General features: G+C 52.5%; 3 protein-coding genes across 3 annotated transcripts; 1 reads left to right on the top strand and 2 right to left on the bottom strand.

The window, feature by feature from the left end:
- Positions 1-1,768: 1,768 nt before the first annotated feature.
- LOC120762357 (myo-inositol 2-dehydrogenase-like) lies at positions 1,769-8,989 on the bottom strand. Its single transcript, XM_040084703.2, has 9 exons — positions 8,903-8,989; positions 7,852-8,376; positions 6,865-6,935; positions 6,342-6,450; positions 6,076-6,206; positions 5,582-5,689; positions 4,564-4,682; positions 3,657-3,813; positions 1,769-3,210 (listed from the first exon to the last, which is right to left on the bottom strand). Exons 2-9 carry the CDS (start codon positions 8,259-8,261, stop codon positions 3,062-3,064), a joined length of 1,254 nt encoding a protein of 417 aa, XP_039940637.1. The 5' UTR covers positions 8,262-8,376; positions 8,903-8,989; the 3' UTR covers positions 1,769-3,061.
- A 209-nt stretch (positions 8,990-9,198) lies between these two features.
- On the top strand, positions 9,199-11,994 carry CCDC27 (coiled-coil domain containing 27). The gene is made up of 6 exons (XM_040084704.1): positions 9,199-9,367; positions 10,195-10,325; positions 10,465-10,542; positions 10,810-11,022; positions 11,507-11,611; positions 11,728-11,994. The coding sequence occupies exons 1-6, from the start codon at positions 9,265-9,267 to the stop codon at positions 11,863-11,865; spliced, it is 768 nt and encodes a 255-aa protein (XP_039940638.1). The 5' UTR covers positions 9,199-9,264; the 3' UTR covers positions 11,866-11,994.
- Positions 11,995-12,167: 173 nt separating this feature from the next.
- Positions 12,168-16,987, bottom strand: LRRC47 (leucine rich repeat containing 47). The gene is given in 8 exon segments (XM_040084702.1): positions 12,168-13,497; positions 13,664-13,753; positions 14,123-14,225; positions 14,543-14,658; positions 14,970-15,086; positions 15,824-16,270; positions 16,345-16,941; positions 16,943-16,987. Coding segments are annotated over 8 exon segments (1,728 nt in total). The 3' UTR covers positions 12,168-13,284.
- Positions 16,988-17,745: the final 758 nt, after the last annotated feature.

The raw sequence follows: 17,745 nt of genomic DNA, 5'->3' as shown, positions 1-17,745 counted from the left end.
GCGCCTGCCCTGGGGAGGAAGCAGGAGGAGAGGAGGAGGAGGAGGAAGAAAAGGAGGAGGGCAGCCGAGCCAGCTCAGCAGGCGGAGCGCGATTTCTGCCTGCCCGTGGCACAGGAGGCAGGGTCTGGTTTGTGTTTTCCTGGAGCATCCCTGCATCCAGCGGTGTAAGGACAGCACGTTTTTCTCATCCCTGCTCACCGTGTGCTCCGTGGTGTCCCAAACTGAGAGGGCTTTGTCACTGCAACACGGACTCAGCCCTGACCCGTGCAGGCATCGCCAGGGACCGGTGTGGAGCCACATCCTGCTTTTCCATGGACTGCCAAACCCCTTCCCTCAGCCCTCTGTAAAGCCAGAAAGACCCTGTTTGTCCATTACCAGTGTGTTCTTGTTCTTAAAGGTTGGTGTATATAAACAGAATGTACATACAGTAAACTCATTGTGCTGTAAGGAGAGAGAAAGATTTATTTTCATGTAAGCTATAAAAATTGATACTGACTCCTGAGACACCGCAGTGTCAAGTAAATTAATTTCATGTTGTAGCATGTAAACATGCAGAGAATCCTGTCTCCAGCCTTATCTATTCAAAACTCCGGGTTTTTTTCCTCCTCTGCATCTCTTGCATGCAGCTGTGGAGGAGGGGGAAAGCCAGTGATTGTCCTGGGAATTCAGAGGTCTGGATAATCCCTCCCTGCTCCCTTGGGGAGTTTTGTTGACAGCTCAGACCTGACAAGCTGGAATGCCGTGGTGTAAATTCCATCTTTTTGGAGCACGGCACGGACTGACTGCCCAGTTCTCTTCTGTTCCTGGTCATTGCTCCCAGCTGTAATTTCTCTGTTGATTCAGACAAAGGGAAAGGAGAAAAGCCTTCACAGAAAGCAAGGACACAAATAGGTGTGTTCCCTCCCTGAATGTTTATTCCCTACACATTTGGGAAGGCAATGTCCCACAACAGGTTTTGGAAAGGCACTGGAAGTCACAGGAGCTGTCACTGTGGGAGGGAGGGAGGGAGGGCAGGGAGCTGCTGCATCTGCCCCCTCAGCCCTGGGTCACTCGAGATTTTGGGCAGCCTGAGGGAACCTGCAGAGATGCTGCTGCCCAGAACATTCCCCCCGCTGCACTCTCCCTCTGGAGGCCTCCAAAGGTAGCCCTGCACCTGCTTCCCATCACCCCCAGGCTGGGGAAGGGGCTGGATACCCTTCCCAAAGCCCTGGACCCTCTAAGCAAGAGCAGAAAAAGAGCTCAAGCCCCACCAGGGCTCACCTGAGATGTGACTTCTCCTCCAGGCAGGCAGTGGCTGTTCCCACTCCAAGGGGGACAGGAGTGACCACTGGACATCCCTGGGCCCAGGACTCTCCTCCAAGGTCCTGTCTGGGTGTCCCACGAGCCTTCAGCACACAGAGGTGGCTCCTGTCCATCCTCTCCCTCGGGTGCTGGTGAGCTGCAGGCGCAGTCCCCATCCCTGAGGCCATCCCGCCGCTCCCACCACCGGGATTGGGAACCCTGGGGACTGGGAACTCCCCTGGCATGGCTGACAGCGAATCTGTGTCCCCAGGAAACAGCTCAGTAAAGCACTTTAACGCTTTAAAGCTTTTGCAGCAGCGTTCCCGGGGTTCTTCCCAGCAGTATTAATGGATCACTCCGTGGTAGGAATTGTATGTTTTGTAAAGTTACCTTTGGAAAATGTGTTATTTTTATAGCTGTGGTTTCTCTTTTGTTTTGGGTTGTTTGTTTTTTGGTTTATTTTTTTTTGGTTGTTTTGGGTTTTTTTTTTTGTAACACAATAAAAGCACATGTGGGAACTGCTGCATCTGGAAATTAAAACTGGACAGAAAGTGCCCTCCTAACTCAGAATAACCTTCACCTGTAGGACCTCAAAGGGTCTGAAGCGACTGAAATGAAAAGAAAACCCACCATTGAGTATTAAACTGCAACAGTGAGTACAGAGAGGCAAAAAATAGTTTCTGGATACATAAAACATTTTTCTTCTCTCAATTAATGACTGAAAATTAGTGAATGAATGAGAACAAGCATTAAGACACAGTTTTTCTGAGCTTGGAAAAATTACACTGTTGAAAACAATTTCCCAAAGAGAACACAAATATCACCACTATTTCTAGTTTTAGGAGTATATATTCCACAGGTAGGAACTGGGAATTGACTGAACCAAAAGTTCTTGCAAGAAGTTTATAAACTAATGCCTTGGAATGGAAGAAGTCAAGAATATTGTTGCAATTAAAAAAAAATACAAAAAAAAGGGGTCAAAAGATCTTGAAAACTGGCATGTGACAGCCATACAGGAGCAGTCAGAGCCACACTCCTGCAGAGAGCTCCACACATGACAAAGGTCCAGAGCTCCTGGCAGAGACACTGCCTGTGGCTCTGCCTTCTGCAGGGGTCTGTGTCCCAAACAGCATCATGGAATCCCAGACTGGTTTATTTGGAAGGAACCTTACAGCTCATCCCATCCCCTGCCACGGGCGGGAACACCTGTCCCAGGGTGCCCAAAGAACCTGGCCTTGGACACTTCCAGGGATGGGGCAGCCACAGCTGCTCTGGGAAATCCATTCCAGCCCCTCACCACCCTCCAATTTCTTCCATACGGCCAACCCAAACATCCTCACAGACCAGATGCTCCTGTGGCTTTCTGAGCATCACCTCACTTCACTTGTGGCACTGCTGGGAAGGCACCTGCTTGTGACCTCTCCTCCAGGCAGGCAGTGGCTGTTCCCTCTCCAAGGGGAGACTTCTTCTCCCTCATCCCAGCTATTGGCCCTACACCACCCTGCCTGGTCCAAGGAGCATCACTCCTTCCAGGAAAACAGAGCTCTGTGGCCAGCAGCACTCTCCAGGAGGAAAAACCACCTGGATGAAACCACACAGAATTTCTCGCAGGCTCTGGCTGATGTGGTAGGAGGCCTGCACTGCCCCAGCACCGAGTGCTCCTGGTTCAGAAGTGCCTCTATCTGCCGGGCATTCCCAGTGGGAACATCAAAACCACCATCCAGGCTTCTGTTGAGGCCACTGGGTGAGAAGTCCTCCCTGTGTCCCAGCTGAATGGCTGTCACACGAGCTCAGCCTTGACTCCAGGCGGGTCTGTGACACTGCTGTGCAAGTCCACGGCAGATCCGTTCCTCCAGGATTGCTCGGCCGCTGCAGCGACCTGGATCGTCCAGAGGAACTGCTCCTTGGTGACCACGGGGGGCTCGTGGCCTGTGGGACAGGAACAAAAGCACTGCATGGAACCCCTGCTCCCCTGTGAGCACAGACCCCACCACAGCAGCTCCTGGGGCTGGGGACGCAGGATTTTAAACGTTTCAGCCCCCTCCTCCTGCCCTGTCAATGCAGCCACAACAACTGAAATACTCTTGAACAAAAATAGCTTGGACTAGATGATCTTCAAAGCCTCTTGCTATCCAGCCCACTCCATGATTCTGTGATTTTTATCCCTTCTGGGCAGCCAGGACTGCCAGTCATAAACAGCTGCTTTCATCGCAAAGGACAGCAAGGTCCAAGGCAATTTCCCCTCCCAATTCTCATTTCTTCCCAGCACAGTTTCAGATCATCATCCCCCACCCATCTCCATGACCTGACACAGCAAATTCCCTGACAAAGCCAATCCAAAGCAACACCAGCCATCAAGTTAAACCTTGTCCCACCTTTCAGAGTTCTCAGGAAGTGCCGGAAGAGTTGCCTGTACGCGTCTCTGTAGCGCTCAGCTTGGGTTTGGGGACAGATGGACACAGAAGTCCCATGCTCTGTGATGCCCAGGGGGTTCTGGTTGTCCACCCTTAACGTCCCTTGAGACCCATGAACCTGAGGGAAGGAGCAAAACAGGGAAGAAAGAACATTTTTAAGTTATCACACTTTCAATCTCACTCACCTGGCCAGGTTAGAGAAGCCCTGGTTTGTAAAACCAAAACAAAAGTAGGTTCTGAAATGAGGAGTCACGCCTGTCCCACCCTGGTATGGCTCAGACACAACAGAATCACCATGGATGTGCTGTAGTACAGTGTGATACCTCACCTGAGCAAAGCCCCTTTTCTAAGTGTTTAACAGAAATTCCTCCCCAGGACCAGCCCCCAGAGCTGTAATCATTCATGACTGCAGGAATTTACACTTTTCTTCCCCTTTCATGTGCTGGACTCCTGCTACACAGCTGAGACCACCCTGGGAAGGACAAAGGAAATCTGCACAATTTCAGCCTCAGGAGAGCTGACACCAGTTCCTGCTCTGGTATGATTCATGCAGCTCAAAACACCACATAATGCACGGAGCAGAGAGAAAATTTGGTTGAGAAAAGAAAAAGTGGACTGTAGACTGAAAAAGGACAAGAAGCCACTGCTGCTGAGGCAACAGCCTAACAAACAGATGTGGCACTCAGAGCTCTGCCCTGGGTGACAAGGTGGGGATTGGTCACAGGTTGAAGTTGATGATCCTGGAGGTCTTTTCCAACCTCAGTGATTCTGTATTCTGTCAGAAGGGGTGCTGCAGGCACACTAAGAGGGGGAAGCTTGTGCTGGGCTCTGGAGTCAAAAGAGACGTGACTGAGCAGCAGGAGCCCACCTCCAGCCGCTGGTCACAGCTCCTGGTGCAGTGCTGGCTGACGTCCAGAGTGACAATGGCTCCGCTGGGGAACTTCATGCTGACGGCAACCGTGTCCACATCCCTCAGGCAGCCCATGTCTGGGGACAAAACAGGCCTGGCTCACCCCAGGAACAGCAAACCAGCACGTTCTACAGCTCCAAACTGCTCCTCTTCCTTCGGGAGGTGACACTGGCTTCGTGACACCTTCCCACAGGACGCCCTGGTGACAGCACTCCAGCTGCTTCACCAGCACTCCTGATGAAGAACAGGCAGCTCTGCAGCAACACAGCCCCAGACCCAACTCTTCCTTTCCAGCCTGCAGCTCTCCCTAACGAGGGCACCCACCCCTGCTTCCAGGGTCAGGCAACTTCCAGCATGTTGCTGGAGTGAGGCAGAGGGTACAGAACCCTCCTGGAGGGCTCTTGTTTGCTGCATTTCAACGCTGTGCCACGGAGGAGAGCGTTGCATCCTGCCCCTCCTCACCCCAGCCAGCCAAGCTTGGCAGCTGCTGCAATTACCTTAATTAAAACTCCGCATTTCCATTTCAAAAATGGCCGCTTCCACCCTTTATGGTTTGTTTAAATGAGTGTGGTAACCCAGAACGTGCATGTCAGCCCAACACGACCCAGAGCAAACGCACAGCTTTGTGCTGGGATCCACAGGGAAGGGCCAGAGAAAGCACAGAATGAACATTTCACTGACATTCTTGGGAGCTCAAAGCTTTGCTCAGTATTTTCTGCACTCTGGTTCCAAACCTGGTGTCCTGCAGAGTAACGTTCAATGATAACTCCACTGCAACTGCTTCACATCAGCAGGAGATTCACCAGACCCGGAGATCTTCAACAAAACCCCCGAGGAACCTGCCTTCTGTCTCACCAGCCTGTTTATTCAACTGCTCCACGATGGAACAATTGTCATGGCTACCATGCTCTTGTTCCTTCTTTCTTCCCAGTTTTAACACTGAAGTCCAATAAATCATCAAAAGACTCATTCTTACCTGCACAGAAGGCATGGCCCAGGGAAAATATTGTATCTGGCACACTCTCTCCCAACAACAAACTGATAATATCTATGTCATGCACGGCAGCGTTGTAAAAAATTCCACCTGGAAGAACCAAAACCAGGCGTTAAGGCCTCCATAGTGAAACCCACAGCCAATGGACATTTCTGAACTGCACAGAGATGGTATAAAAAGCCCCCAGAGTGAAGAAACTAATACTAAAGGGACAAAAAAATGCACAGGAATGAAGTTTGGTAAAGAAAACACTCCTCCCCATGGATCTTAAGGCTATACAAACTCAGGGGAATTCCCACAGAACACAGAGACATTTCCAGGCCAGGTTGGACAGGTTTTGGATCAACCTGGTCTGGTTAAGGTGTCTCTGCCCATGGCAGGGGGTGGAACAGATGAGCTTAAAGGTCTATTCCCACCCAAACCATTCCATGACTCTGAGTCAAGCCCAGACTCTTCAGCAGGAACCTGCTGGGTACCTGAGGCTTTCAGCAGGCTGAGAGAGGCTGCTGGATAGAGGCTGCTGATGGTGGATATGCGGTGGATCCTGCCCAGCGCCCGGCTGTCCCGAACCTTCTTGTACAAGAACTGCAGGGCTGGGTCAAAGCGCCTTCCAAGGGAAACAAGGAATGAGGTGAAACCCAAGCTGATTTGAGGACAAAGTCAGGAAAGCCCGAGGAATCAGTGCTGCTTCCAGACATGTGATTTTATCAAGAATATATCACAGGAAAACCACTGGTCTTACTTGTAAAACCCACACACGAGTGGCCTCCCACACCTGTCGGCCTCATCAAAACAGGCTTCTGCTGTTTGTCTGTCCAAGCTGGGCAGCCCCTCGCAGAACACACCTTTACCTGTGCAAAACAGGACACACACAGGGCTCAGGGGAGACACACCTGCACAAAACACCTTGATCTTTCAGTATGGTACACAGCTCATTACATTTCTGGTTTTGATGGCATTTACCCCCTTCTGCCTGCCTGCTGTGCTTTCAGCTGTCCCAGACCTCAGGAGTGGGACTGTTCTGGCGACAGCTTTTCTGTGAGTCTTGATTTTAGGACACCTGATTTTAGGATGAGACACTGCCCAGTCATATTGGGACCAGCACAGCACAAACCTCACTGGTGCCCAGCCATTAACACCAGCAGTGATCTCAGTCACTTTAATTACACAATTAGAGAGCCTGCACAGCTCCAGGAATGCTGCTGAAATACAAACACACTCACAAGTGCACAGGGAAAAGCTGAATGTGCTGTTGCTCCTCTTACCTGCTCGTAAGGCATCTCTTACTATCTCAGGGGCTTCGTCAGGTGGAGAACAAATAATGGCTCCAGAGACTCTGCAGGAATCAAGAGAGATCTTCAGTGTGGACGAGGTTTTCACTAGGCCAAACAATGCCCAAAAGCTCTATTTGGTTACAGTTAAAAAAACCTAAAACCTCATTGCTCTGCAAGAGCCAGAGGGTAAATAGAAGGAACTCAGTGCCTGCTTCAAGGATGAAATATAGAGTGACACACATAGGTTAAAATCAGAAGTGGCACAAAGGAATTGCACTGCTTTTCCTGCATCTTCAAGGAGAAAGTATTTTAAAGGTTTCCTTTAAAAAGGACTTAAATCCTGTCAGTTAACACACACACAGAAATCCAAAGTATTTATGTGGCAGAGCTGCTAATCAATGCATGTTAGCTTCCTGTGATTCTTTACTTTCTAGTATCAAATCAGCCTTTCCTAAAAGCTCTGCCTTTTGCTCCCTGCAGTATTTTAGACCTGACAGTAACAGCACTTTAGCGATGTACCAGTTGTTCAGTTCAACTGTAAAGCAAACCACCACACTCCTCCCTATTTACACCAACCCCCGCTTATCACAGAGCTCCAAGAGCCATTGAACTCAGCCAACTGCTCTGAGACAGGAAAACTGGCAGGCTGCAGGGAAGGTGTCATTTATTATTGTTCTGTGGAAAATGCTTTTCTTATATTTCTCAACAAAATTGCCTATAACTAAACAGCTCCAAGTTTCCATTAATCTGGGTATGTAAACCCAGTTAAGCTCCTCAGAGACTCCTGAAGGAGGGTAGAAGACAAAAGCATAAGTGACCCTTTTTGTCACCCATGGGCAGGTGACAAAACGGCCCCTCCTTCCCACACAGATGGCAGAATCACAGTCTGGGGCTGCTACAGAGTTCCCCAGAAGGGAAGGCAAGGTTTGTACGGAACGCCCTGCCCGGAGCAGAGCCGCACACGGGAGCTGTGAGTACCGCGGATCGCCGAGCGCAACGGCAGCATCCTGCCGCTGCAGCACCCTGGTGCCGGCTGGGACCTCGGTGCCGAACGCTCGTTCCACCTCCTCGGGCCGATCCTCCACCACGTACAGCAGGCAGCAGCCCGTTTCCTCCACCAGGCTTTGCAACAAGGCTTTGCTCACAAGCCCTGCGCCGAAGAGCACGAGGCCGACACCGCTGCCACCGTGATATGAGAGGGGTGTTGGGCTGTTGGAGGAATCAGGTGTGGGCCCACTTTGGCCAACAGGTGCAATCTTGGTGTGGAAGGTGGCCAGCAAGGAGGGGTGGCTGGCGGAGGTGGAGGGCGTTGGGTCATCCCCGTGCGCAGCAGGGATGGGGTGGTGGGGAACCAGCAGCTTGTGGTAGGAGGGTGGGGAGGGGACCATGCTGTAGCCGGTGCTGGATCCAGTGGTGATGAGGAAGGAGGGATGGGAGAGCAGGGAGGGCACGTTGAGTGGCAGGGGAAGGTCCAGGCTCAGGCTGGAGTCGGGATCTGCAGAGCTGAGGAGACAGAGATCAGAGGATCAGAAAATATCCTGAGCTGGAAGGGACCCGCAAGGATCATCGAATCCAACTCTTGAGAAGAACACCGTGCCACCAAAAAATGCCACCATATGTCTGAGGACATTGTCCAAATGCTTCTTGAGTGGGGCCAGGTGAGGCAGATAATTAAAGAATCATTAAGGTTGGACAAGACCTCCAATATCATCAGGGCAAACCTTTGACTGAACACCTCCTTGTCAACTAAACCCCAGCACCAAGTGCCACCCGCAGCTCCCTCAGCCATTCCTCGGACTGACTCCCGACCCTTCCCCAGCTCTACGCCCTTCTCTGGACACGCTCCAGCCCCTCAACCTCTCTTTTGTAGAGAAGCACAGAACCGCACACAGCACTCGAGGGGCGACAGCACAGGGGGACAGTCACTGCCCTGACCCGGTCGGGGGACACTGTTCTGCGATGGGGTGAGACTGAGATGGGGCGGGTGAGGCAGAACCCGGCTGAGCCCGAGCAGCGGTCGGTCCCTCACCGGAGCCCCGGGGAGCGCAGCCCGAGCTGCCGGAGCAGGCGGCGGTTGCGGCAGTGGCGGCCCGAGCTGAGGTGCTCCAGGATGCGGTCGCGGCGCACCCTGAGGGGCAGCTGGCACGGCGTGCAGAACAGCGTCTCCACGGCCACGGCCGGGCCCGGCCCCGCCGGCTCCCGCCGCACCGACAGCTCCGAGAACTCGGCCGCGTAGTCGTGCAGCGTCTTCCTCCTCCGCCCCATGGCCCGGCCCGCTGACTCGGAAGCGGAAGGCCCGCCCGCCTCACGCTGTTGCCCGGCAGCGGCCCCGCTCCGAGCCCCGCGGCCCCGGGAGAGGCCCCGGCCCGGCCCCAGCCCCAGCCCCGGGCGATGGAAGCCGGAGGCTGTTTACAAGAACCGGCGCTCAACGAAATCATGGGACAGCTCCGGCAAGAGCTGAGGAAAGCCAAGGATGACCACAACATGGCCATAGGTACCGCGGGAGGTGCCCAGAGCACACCTTTACCTGCTTAGGTCTCATTCAATTCGGCTGACCTTGGAAACATTACAGGGTGTTGCTCACAGGCTGAAAAACCACGTGTTTTGAAAAGGCTTTCTTTCTCCCCTTGGAAATGAGGAACATGAGAAAACCCAGGGGAGAAAGCCCTGAGCAGAGTGACAAAGCGGGGCTCGAGGTGCCCACTCCGCGTGTCCTCAGAGCAGCGCCCACCTCACACAAACTCGCTTTGTTTATTACACGTGGTATCACAGAATGGTTTGGGTTGGAGCGACCTTAAAAATCATCCAGTCCCATCCCCTGCCATAGGCAGGGACACCTTCCACTATCCCAGCTTGCTCCAAGCCCCATCCAACCTCCAACCTGGCCTTGGGACACTTCCAGGGATCATGGGGCAGCCACAGCTTCTCTGGACACCCTGTGCCAGGGCCTCAGGACCCTCACAGGGAAGAATTTTTTCCTAATATCCCATCTAATCCTGCTATCAGTGTGAAGCCATTCCCCCTTGTCCTGTTACTCCAGGCCCTTGTAACAGTCTCTCTACATCTTTCCCATTGGCCCCTTGTGGTAGGCCACAATTAGGTCACCCTGAAGTGAAACCACCTTTTCTGCAGGCTGTACAAGCCCAGCAAAGCACCACAAACCACATTATCACCCAGAATCGCTGTGGATGCAGCAATAATGTGACCCAAGTCTATTCCCAGACCATTCCCACAGTGGCTTTGCTGATGCTCACCTGAAAAAGGCAGACACAGAGCATTCAGCAGGGCTCTTTGCTAACAGAGTTCTCTCCCACTTTACAGGTGCAATCTCTTCCTTGCAAAGACAGATGGAGATCCAAGAATCCGAGCTTCGGAGAATCAGAGCTGAAAAGGAAATGCTCCAGAAGCAGCTCAGAGAGCGAGAAGCCCAGCTCCAAGCTGTGTCTGACAAGGTACGGCCTGAGAGTGTGGTGGCCATGGCTAGCAGGAGATGTGGAAGCTGGGAATTTGGGATTTTGGGATGTCCCTCTCTCATAGGCAGAAGGGGCACCTGTAACTGCAAAACTGAAGTGTAAAATATTCCCCTTCTAGTTTTGCAGCATGACAGAAGAACAGAGGCAGGAAGAAACTGTGGTGATGATGGAGGAGGAGAACCGCAACCTTCATCAGGTGAATTTGTGCAAAGCCTCTGCAGAAAAGTCTGGATCTTGCTGCTTCACTGGGCTGGTTTTAGGATTGGTGGCATTTGGGATATAAAAACCCTAGTCAATCCAAACAGTTTTAGAGAAAACACCAAATAATAACAGCTAGCCGTACTGGTAAGGTTGTTAGTTGATAGATTCTGCCCAGGAAGCATTTGACCAAATAGTGGGAAAATGAGGCCAAACTTGCTCACATTTTCTCCCCAGTGACACCTGGATTTCTGTATCTGCTCAGGTTGTTACACAACAGGAATCCCAGCTGGCTGAGCAGAGCAAGATCATCAGTGAGTTACAGGGGACAGTCAACCAGCTGCGGGCCGAGGTTGTGAACACCCGCCTCCACCTCTTGGAGCAGAAACAGGCCCAGAAGGAGATCCAGAGCCAGGCTGACGAACTGCAGCACACGGCACTGCAAACCAGAGTGGCACTGGAGCAAATCACCAACAAGGTAAGCGTGGCCACTTTCACCTCAGAGCCCAGCCTCTCTCTTGGGATACACTTGGGAATCTCAGTCCATTTGCTCCCTAGCTGTGGAGCACACAGCTCTTGTGCCAGCTAAAAAGAAAACAGACCTCAAATGGCAGAAACCCTTGAGAAATGTGAGTTCAAGTCAGTTACACCACCATATTTCTAACATCCTTCCAGACCCAAGGTAACAAGAATCACCTTAAAGTTATCTCCTGCAGGCAGATGTGCCCGGTGCTGGGGGAAGAGCCTGGGCCCACCTAGACCCACATAATTACCACAGCATTTTCACTGAAGACCAAACCGCCTGATCTTCACATAAACACTTTCCACATCATCATTCACCAGTCCTTTGCCCAAGGACTGACCGACAGGACAGTCTCTGTAAATCCATGCACGTGCCAAGGAATTGCACATAAAGACTGAACACACGGTTTACACAGCTCTCCTCCCTCTTCTACCCCAAGTTTGAAAGGTATCGCAACAAAATAATCCAGGCCGTGTTCAGCGTGGAGGGCAGCCAGGAACCCCCGGGGGAGCTCACAGACAACGACGTGCTGGAGGCAATGCAGGTATGGGGCTCTTCCAAACAGCTTCCAGCAGCCAGGAAGGGACTGCTGAGGTAAGAGAACACTTGGCAGTGCTGCTCTCAGCCTTGCCACCTCTTATACGTATGGCTGATTTTCAGAAAATCATTAACGAGCGGATGGAGTTCCAGCAGATGCTGAAGAGCAAGGGTATCAAGATGTCACTGCTCAGCAGCAACAGCCGCACGTCGCCCGCAGCAGCAAGGAGAAAGACCTTCTCCAGGATAGAAAGGCTCTGATGGCTGAGCCAGAGCCCAGCACCAGCACCAGGCTCTGGGTTCTCAGCTCAGAACTTGTGCCTTACAACAAATTAAACTCACTTCACTGACACAAAGTTCTGTGGGTGTTATCTGATTCAATTGTTTCAGCCAACTCAGAGCACAAGTCACTGGAAATCCTTGTTCTGTAGTAACACTTGGCTTCCCAGAGAAGCCTGAAGCAGAAGGATGGCTCGGTTATAAGCAGCTGGGGAGCGTATAATTCCCATTTTTCCTTTGGGAAGTTTCTAAGTGACATGACTGAACATCCACCAATGCCAAAATGAGGGACCAGGGCTGCAAAAGCCATTTTATTTTTCCATTCCATGTGCAAGTCCCAACATGGGGATGTATTTGACATAGTAGCAGTTCAGTTAAGAGCTCTGAGATATCATTTTTACCAGAAGAGAGTCAATCTGGGGGTCACCCTGGCTTAGGGAGAGGTGTGAGTTCACACCACTGCTCACCCACACATGTATGTCATCCAAAGACTGCCAAACGAGAACTGCTCCAACTGCCTGTATTTTAGAAAGTAAAAATAAGTGGGTGGGGCAGAAAGCTCCAGGAGGGTCACTGGGCATCAGTGCCTGTATTCTGGGGGAACAATGAGTGTCAGCTGGAGGCAGCTCTGAATGGATCTGAACCTCCTCAGAACAAAGCCAGTGCCCAATCACAGTAACTCTCTGGGCACACACAAGGTCACCACAATTCCCACAGAAATGGAGGATGGCCCTGGAATGCACTGGGCCACACAAATCCTGCAGTTGACTCAACAAATCCCTTAAAAATGGAAGCTGTGCTCACGCCTGAACACAGAAACCGTCACTTTAAAATGCATTCCTCAAGTTCTGACAGCAACTAAATGCTTCTGACAGCAACTAAATGTTCACCGTTACTCCAGATAAAAATAAAATTCTGCAGAACAAAATGTCAGCAAAGTGCTTTGGCATTCTGACTCCAGGTTGTACCCAGCAGAGGACCTCATTTCCACACTGTCAATTACTGCATTTCTCTGCTGCTAAAATAACGATCCAGATGAAACACCAGGAGGAAAAAGTGATCTTGCAGAAAAAATGTGACTGTGCTTGTTTTAAACATTGTAATCATTTTCTCTACTGTGTTCTGACATCCAACACCTTCTCTGCCTTCAGTCCATGTTTGAAGATGCTGCTCTTTCTGCCCAGGCATAACACTGACGATCTCTGTTAAGCATGAAAGATCCCAATTCTCCTTGCTGTAGCTCATCAAACTCTGAAGCCATTGCCTTGCCAGCAGGATGCTCTGCATCTTTTCTTTAAAAACCCAAACCATCTCACTGTGCACCAGTTGCATTGTTGAGTATGTGGAAAAAAATACCCCAAAAAAAAAGGAAATGGAATCCTCTCTCAGCTCAGGCAGCTGCTAACGGATCACAGTCAGCAAAGAGGAAACTGTAGCCAGGTCAGTTTTTGAAGGATAAAGTACTTTCAAGTTCCCATCCGTGTCCACCACTCGCACCTGCTCCACCACTAAGGGCAGGTTCAAATTCCCTGGGCCACAGAGAGCATCCAATTCCATATCTGAACCAGAGCCTTCCCTGTTCTCCAAGGCAGATCTGTTCAGCTCTGCAATTTTCTGTTAAAAGCAAAAATACAGAGAACAACATCAATTCTGTGGCAGGGAAGTAACAGTAGTACTAAAATACAAATCAGCTTCTGTGTTCTTCTCAATGCATGTGAGCAATGACACGTTTGGTAGGAGTCCCCCCAAGAACCAAAGGATATTTTCCTGAACTTCCTACCAGGATAAGGGTGTCCATCACATCTTTGCAGATCTGTAAACTGGTATCACTCGTCACTTCCAGAAAGAGGTCCCGGGTTTCTTTTCTAATCTGTAAGAGTTTCAGAGATGAAGCAAGTCAGGAGTCAGAGCAGCTTACCCTGGACACATCCCAGTACACAGAGCTGAAGGCTTTCACTCAGTTTAATCAGGGGCAAAGCTCTGCTGTTCTTTACCAGTCAAAAACCGTATTCTTGCCCTTCGACAAAGCCTTTGCACAGGCAGGCTGGTGCTTTGGAAGAGATTTCCAGAGGTAAAACTTTAACTCCCAGATCCCTTTGACAGTGGAGCCCATAAGATACAGGCTGTAAGAGTTTATACCGGCACTACAAGCACAAGTTCCACAGAACTGTGTTAAATATCTCTCAATAGAAAGTTAACACTGCTTAATTATTAATGCATTTCCATGAACGGGAAGTACCTTTGTTTTCTCACTATTAGTTATGGGTGGGAAGGAAATCACAGCACCTTCAGCATCCACCAGACATGGGTAGTTGTCTTTGCCATCCAGCAGCTGCAGGTACCTGCCACGAGGAACAAAGCAGCAAGAAGTGAGAGAGCAGCTGGACACAACAGCAGGAAATAGTGACAAAAAGGAACAAGTGTGTGACCTCTGCACGAGCAGTGAACAGCACAGGGCAGGGCCACAGGCTGCTTTACAGCCTATCCACTACTGTGTCAAGTTTACCTCATCTCTGATTCCCTTAGCTCACAGCGTGTGCACCACACACCCTTCAATCCCTCTGCTTCCCTTCCACCTGCTGTGCTAAACAGATCTGTCACATCCTCGGTGCAGATGTAATTCTAAATGTATGTGAGAAAAGCACAACAAGATACTGACCTGTGCAGCCCAGAGACGTTCTGACGCTTCTTCTGCTTCCGCTGCTCCTCAGCCTCCAGCTGCAGCTGGCGGAGAAGGTCCTTTGCCTTGATCTCCTTCCGACCCAGGGGCATGATCTGCACCACACAGGAAAACAAAACATTTGAAGTCAATTTCACCCAAACACCAGGGTTACAACACTCCCCTGTAAGCAAGTCAATAATTAAACAATATTCTTGTATGTTGTCATGCCTTTTTCAGCATGGAAATACTTTCCATTTCAAATGGACTCCTGTAACACTCACTCGAAAAACAGGCTGAGTCGCTAGTACTAAACCAGGCACCTGGTACAGCAAGACAGCAAGGAAATCAGTACAGCCTCTAAAGTAAAGCTCCTGGAGTTTGTTTTCTAGGCTCTATGGGGTAAGAAAGTACCCTTAAGCCCTACCTTGAGGTCGTCAGGAGGCTGGACATCATATGTCAGAGGAGCTTTGATAAGCTGCAAGTCATGGGTGGCAATGGTGGCCACTGTGCGCTTCTCACAGATGTCCTCGTGCAGCTTGGTCTGAAACATAAAGGATGCCATCGAAATAGAACAAAAAGTCACTGTGATTTATCCTTCCTATGTGCAGATTCTTCTATATTTAATGTTGGCAGCACTACAAGGCAGGTGACTGAAACAGAGCCCTTCCCTCCACCTGTATCTCCATTACAACCCAAATACAAAGGCAGCAAAGCCTGACAATACATGACATATTTCACTACAGGGAAACCAAGTTTTAAGTCAGAAAGCAATCCCAGACACTCAAGTAATGTAACCTGAAAGCAGCTCCCACCTGCCACGTAAGGGACAGGTGAGCAGCAGGCCCGGGGACAGGTCTGTGGGCAGGATACCTCATTCAGAAAGCTGTGTGTGTAACACGGTTTTAACACAGATCAGGGAAGCTGGAGTCAATCCAGGGGATCTCTACACATGGACACGGGGTTATTTTTAGCTTTTAACAGGTTCCACGGCACTGACAAGCTGCTGTACAGTCACAGCATAAATATAAGTGTGTCCACTGCCCTCACCGCAATACCTGAGCAGTGACAGGTCCTTCCCAAAAACCAGTTCTGCTGATTTTGGACTGACTGGGCACGTGCTGCTGGCACCACTCACCCTGCACCCTCACACCTGCTGGGTGAGGAGCTCACCTTAAGTTTCACAAACTCATCGGCTGGAAGGGGCCTAGAACAGTCCATTTCCAACTCTGCCAGTAATATTCCCATTCCGAATGAGTACCACGAGGCTGTAGCTGTTACCTGCATGGTCAGGAACCTCTTGAGAGCATTTCCCGGCTTTAAGTTCACTCCTTTCAGCACACAGCACACGATGAAGGCTCGCACATCTTTGACACCCGGGCTCACTTTGACCACCAAAGGCGCTGGGTTCTCAGAGACGTGCAGAACCTTCACCAGCAGCTTGCTGGCCTCTTCCACCTCGTCCTGCTCCCCATCCCCGCTGTCCTTCTTCTGCTGCTTCTCCCTCTTCTTCTTCCTGACCTCCTCTCTGGCACTCTCGACCTTCCCTTTCCCACGGCCCCCGGCCCGTAGGTACTCCAGAATGGCCTTCGTCTGGCACCCATTGACCATCTTCTCCAGCCGCTTGTCCCTCAGCTGGTTGCCCCTGAAGTTGGCCTCCTTCAGGCGGGGGCAGTCGGCCAGCGCGGCAGGCAGCTCCCGCAGCTGGTTGTTGGCCACGTCCAGGCTCTGGAGGAGACAGAGATGGGAAGGTCAGGGGCGAACCACGGGGACCCGGGCGGGGCGGCGGGGTCGGCTCCCACCTTGAGCGCCGGCAGCGCCGCGATGTCCGCGCCCAGCTCGGCCACCTCGTTGTCGGCCGCGTCCAGGCGGCTGAGCAGCGGGAAGGGCGCGGGGAGCCCCGCGGGAGGCAGGAGCCCGCCGGGCAGCGCCCGCAGCCGGTTCCCGGCCAGCAGCAGCTCCTGCAGCTGCGGCGCGGCGCGGGCGAGCCCCGGGCCCAGCTCCCGCAGCCGGTTCGCGCTCAGGTTGAGGCTGCGCAGCTGCGGGAAGGCCGGGACCGAGTCCCCCGCGCCGTCCCCGGTGCCGCCGAGCGCGGCGGGCAGCGCCTCCAGCCCGTTCCCGGACAGGTCGAGCAGGCGGAGCGCGGGCAGGGGCCCGCCCAGCCCCGCGCCCAGCCCGGCCGGGCCCAGCGCGTTGCGGCTCAGCACCAGCGTGTGCAGCGCGGGCAGCGCGGCCGCCACGCCCGGGCCGAGCTCCCGCAGCGCCGCGCAGCCGCTCAGCTCCAGCGACTGCAGCAGCGGCAGCGCCAGCAGCGCCTCCGGCAGCCGCCCGCCGCCCGCCGCCACCCGCTCGGCCACGGCCGCGCCCGCCAGCGACAGCTCCCGACGCCGCTCCCGCGCCCGCCGCCTCCAGCTCCGGCCACGGCCCCGCCGCCGCCGCCGCCATCGCGCCGAGAGCCCCGCCCGGAGCCGCCGCCGCCGCGCAAGGGCCGCCCCCGGCAGCGTCCCGCCCTCGGGGAGGGTCCGGCCGCCGCACGGACCCGCGGCGGGAGCTCCGCGCAGGGACCGCGGCGGCACGGGCCTGCCGGAACGGGGCTGGGCGCTGCTCCTGGATGCAGTGATGGATAGCTTATAACAAGGGCAAAACGCGGGACCGCATCGCTGCCGAGCCGCGGGTGTGCCCCAGCGGTGCCGCGCGGGGCCAGGCACAGCTTATACAGGTAAAGGTCACACTGGTCCAGGTACAGCACACAAGGGTACAGCTCACCCAGGTCCACATACAGCAGACACGTGTACAGCTTACACAGGTAAAGCTCACACAGGTCCAGGTACAGCACACACAGGTACAGTTCACGCAGCTACAACACACACTGGTACAAGTCACACGGGTCCAGGTCCAGCTCACACACATACAGCACACACCGGTGCAGGTGCCACAGGCAGGGCTCACACAGGTACAGCACTCACAGGTACCCACAGGTGCTGCAGGAACCACAGCCTCATCCCACCCTGTACCGATTATCATTGTAGCGGGTGGAAAATGCAGACGTACCCTCCAGAGTGGCTAAAGTAATTTATTAAATATGTGCAATAAAAATAACTGACATTTAATATACAAGTGACTCATTTGCTTGATAAAATCTCCCAGATTTCAATATCTGATTTGTTCACCCAGCACTTAGGAACATGCAGTCACTATAAATT

Source organism: Hirundo rustica, chromosome 22 (assembly GCF_015227805.2).
Source record: "Hirundo rustica isolate bHirRus1 chromosome 22, bHirRus1.pri.v3, whole genome shotgun sequence".
NCBI classification, from domain to species: Eukaryota; Metazoa; Chordata; class Aves; order Passeriformes; family Hirundinidae; genus Hirundo; species Hirundo rustica.
The sequence above is the reverse complement of the archived record's forward strand: the minus strand, read 5'-3'. Positions and strand labels throughout refer to the sequence as shown.